Genomic DNA, 3,870 nt, shown 5'->3' with positions numbered 1-3,870 from the left:
ATCTGAATTATGGAACTGAAAGTGAAAGTAGTCAAACTGAATTTTTAATGAACCAAAATACAGTTTCAAAGAAAATTAATTCAGATACAAAACTTTAAATTCAGTTTTGATTTAGTAAAATTAATTTTCAACCAATAAATTCAAATTCTGAACATTCAGATTCAGTTCCTGCTGACACAAGATTGATCCCGTACCTTTGTTTCTTTTTAAACATCAGGTGACCCGATCGGGTCGAGGAGTCCGAGGTATCCAGAGTTCTTGGCTGCGTTCACAGAAACTGATCTGAGGTCATGTTGGTGTGAACACAGCCTGTAACAAACAAACAAACAAACAAACAGGAAGTCACTTATGGCACAAACACCAGCAGAGCAGCAGCTTGAAGCTCAGACCCAGAAGAGTTCTGAAGACCGGGCCTCATCAGTCCTGACAGTTAGAAGTGAAACATACGTGAAAAAGTTTTAAACGGACCCCGATCCTTCCAGACCACCTCAGAACCACAGAGGACCGGATCAGGACCGTGGAGGTTTAAACAAATAAAAACAACATCCTGCGGCTTTAACTTAGGGTTTGATGTGGATCAAACAGAACCGGGTCCATCTGAGCTCGTTGGCAAACTTTAGACTAAATACTGCCTCAGATGAAAACAGGAGTGGCGTGAAAAACAAACAAACAAACAAACAAACAAACAGAGCCGTTAAAGGAGCAGTTCACCTGATTTAGTAAATAAAACATCAAAGTTTGATGTCGGCAGGTTCTGATGGTTCTGATGGATCCAGACTACACCTGGTTTACCTGACATCCTTGATGAGAACCTGCTGATTGTGGAACAGACCTGATCCACCAGCAGGTGGCAGTGTTCAGATAAATGTTCTGGACGGGTTGAAGGTCCAGACAGAACCTCACCTGTTCAGGTGTGGTCTGGTTCAGAGTTAGTGTTTTTACCTGTGTGACCTGTGACCCGGATCAGAACTGCTCCTTCACAGGCAGCTTTGACCTTCCTGACCCGCGTCTGCAGGTCCAGTCAGATGAATGTTGATAAACGGTGATAGATCAGCTGACAGGGATTAACACAAAGCATTGTGGGTAAAAACTAACCGTTGATCCCATCAGGAGCCCGGCGCCGGTCTTTGAACCAAAAACACAACGAATGGGATGAAACCGGGTCGAGGCAGAACCGGTGCTGGGGTTCACCTCTACAGGCCGTGGCATGTCGAAGCCGGCGCCGGTCCGACCCGGGTCACACGGGGTGGAACAGCAGCGTGCGGTCGTCCCTCTCCGCCGACGCCATGATGCTGGGGAGCAGCGACAGGGAGCCCTTGGGCAAGGCACCGCCGGTCCTCAGGTAACACGAGACGATCTTCTGGTCCAGGCGCAGCTGGCGGGGGATGCTGTCGAACGGTTTGGGGTCCAGGTCCAGGATGGAGACGGAGGAGGAGAAGGCAGGAGGTCTGAGGGGTCTCCTCTGAGACGAGAGGCTGGAGGAGGAGGAGGAGCAGGAGGAGGAGCAGGAGGAGGAGGAGGGTAAATGAAGGAGGAAGGCTTTAAAACAGGAAGTCACAAATGTCTGATTCAGCTTACTCTTCATCATCGTCCTCTTCCTCAGCACTGGGCACGAGGGCCACCATGAGGGAGCAGTCCTTGGCCGTCATGGCGATCCGGTACTGATGGACCTGCAGAAAGGAGTTTTATTGAGACGCGGTACCGCCTCAGGTTCTGAAGTTTCATTAAATGAAACCACAGGGAACAAACGGGTCGTTCTCTTTAACTCAGACCTCAGACCCGTTGGACCAGAACCTTTCAGACCTTAGCAGCAGCGAACTCCACGGAGCTGTCGTCCTCCGTTGAAAACTTCTGGACTTTCTCCAGGAAGGTTTCACCGTACGGTCCGTCGATCTGGAGCCGGGTCCTGCCGCGGACAGGAGGAGACATTAGAGACCAGGTGGACCTCTCAGATCCAGAACCAGAACCAGAGTACCCACCTGTCTTTGGGGAAGTCCTGCAGGTGTTGCTCCACTTGGCGGTACAGAGGATAAAGACCTTCGATGTCCAACGTGTCCAACATCTGTGTCTGCAGGATCCGGAACAGAACACTGTCGCTGGGTAGACCCTGAGATCCTGCAGAGACAGAGGAGTTCTGACAAACGGTTCTGATCCGTTTGGACTTTGACTCCAGAAGAAGCTAAATAGCTGCATATTTGTTTGAGTTAAATGAATCGATCCAGTTTCTGACCGTGACGAATCCGCTCCTTGTTCAACAGGCTGGCCTGACAGAAGCTCCGCCCCTCTCCTCGTCTATCAGTCACCTGTCCTCCGGCTCCGCCCCCACTGCTCAGCAGGACGTTAACCAGAACCTTCAGACAGAAACGACTCGTCAGCATCAGAAACAACATTAATAAATCTGATTTTAACTTTTACATGTTAAAGGATTTTTATTTCGTTTTGTCCAGTTTTCTGTTCTGGAACTGATCCAGACCTGAGACTTTGGTTAGAGCCAGAATCTCAGGGTCTGAACCAGAATCTCAGGGTCTGAACCAGAATCTCAGGGTCTGAACCAGAATCTCAGGGTCTGAACCAGAATCTCAGGGTCTGAACCAGAATCTCAGGGTCTGAACCAAAATCTCAGGGTCTGAACCAGAATCTCAGGGTCTAAACCAGAATCTCAGGGTCTAAACCAGAATCTCAGGGTCTGAACCAGAATCTCAGGGTCTAAATCCACGTCTCGGGGTCTAAACTCGAGTCTCGGAGTCTGAACCTGGGTCTCAGACTCTGAACCCGGGTCTCGGGGTCTGAACCTGGGTCTCGGGGTCTGAACCCGGGTCTCGGGGTCTGAACCCGGGTCTCGGGGTCTGAACGGTGGCTCACCTGGATGAAGTCGTTCAGGACAGCCTTGCCGGTCACGTGTCCGTTGATCCGGTTGTTTCCGGTCTGGAAGTAGGGTCTGAGATGGTGCAGCAGAACGTTCACGTCTGGCGGGTCGTCACCTCCTTCCTTACTGCTGTAAACACACTGACCGCCCTGAAACCCAGAACCACACAGACCCGGGTCAGACAGGACCAGCAGACGGGACCCTCAGAGAAGGATCAGGATCACCTTAAAGACTTTGAAGTTGTTCTGAGGTTCTTCGATCAGGTGTCTGACGGCGAACTGCATCCTCTGTCTGTTCCTGTAAGAAACCAGGATTGAGTCCTGATCCAGACCAAACAGCTGGTTCTGGTCTTAAAGGATCCCTGATTAGTTGTAACCTTGGACATGGCTCAGCCCGTTAATATATATTTTTAAAAATGATAAAAACTAAACATCCTACAGTATTTTTACTGTCTTTATTTTACAGTTAAAATAAATGTTTAATAAATAAAGTTAATGTTACAACTAATCCTGGATCCTTTAAAGAATTAGTTCTGATTAACCCGACCCTGAGAAGAGGTCCAGAGGACAGTACAGGCTGCGTCTCTTCCACTTCCCGTTGGCCACCTGCAGACAGAACAAATCTCTCAGGAGGGTTTTATTTTTTATTTTTATTTTTTCTACACAAAATAAAGTTTAAAACTTTAGAAGCAGGTGTTTCTGCTGGAAAACAAACAAGAACTGAAAGGTTCTCAGATCAGAACCAGGTCCTCAGGTCCAGTTTCTGTTCTGTTCCTGTCAGCAGCAGCTGGAGCCGCCAGGACCACTTCCTGTTTCTAACCAGCAGATTTCAGAATAAAAGTCTGTTTTTATTTACAGACAGCTGTTGTTGGTGTTTACCTTGTAGTGCTGGTGCATGCAGTAACGACACACTTTGGTCTTCATGTCTTTGCTGACGTGTTTGGGAGACGGCAGGAAGCCACATTTAGGCTGAAAACACACACACACACACACACACACACACAC

The 3,870-nt window shown here is 48.6% G+C and overlaps 1 protein-coding gene across 1 annotated transcript in view; it reads right to left on the bottom strand.

The window, feature by feature from the left end:
* Positions 1-313: 313 nt before the first annotated feature.
* Positions 314-3,870, bottom strand: part of ippk (inositol 1,3,4,5,6-pentakisphosphate 2-kinase) — a 10,767-nt gene continuing 7,210 nt past the window's right edge. Inside the window, exons 6-14 of the mRNA XM_014015304.1 lie at positions 3,745-3,834; positions 3,413-3,471; positions 3,091-3,163; positions 2,863-3,015; positions 2,231-2,351; positions 1,980-2,115; positions 1,804-1,906; positions 1,579-1,670; positions 314-1,475 (exon numbers count right to left, since the gene is read on the bottom strand). Coding sequence (XP_013870758.1) covers positions 1,238-1,475; positions 1,579-1,670; positions 1,804-1,906; positions 1,980-2,115; positions 2,231-2,351; positions 2,863-3,015; positions 3,091-3,163; positions 3,413-3,471; positions 3,745-3,834 — 1,065 coding nt within the window. The 3' untranslated portion in view covers positions 314-1,237. The remainder of the gene's footprint in view (positions 1,476-1,578; positions 1,671-1,803; positions 1,907-1,979; positions 2,116-2,230; positions 2,352-2,862; positions 3,016-3,090; positions 3,164-3,412; positions 3,472-3,744; positions 3,835-3,870) is intronic.

This window comes from Austrofundulus limnaeus, unplaced genomic scaffold, assembly GCF_001266775.1.
Source record: "Austrofundulus limnaeus strain Quisiro unplaced genomic scaffold, Austrofundulus_limnaeus-1.0 Scaffold127, whole genome shotgun sequence".
NCBI lineage: Eukaryota > Metazoa > Chordata > Actinopteri > Cyprinodontiformes > Rivulidae > Austrofundulus > Austrofundulus limnaeus.
This window is presented reverse-complemented; position numbering and strand designations above follow the sequence as displayed.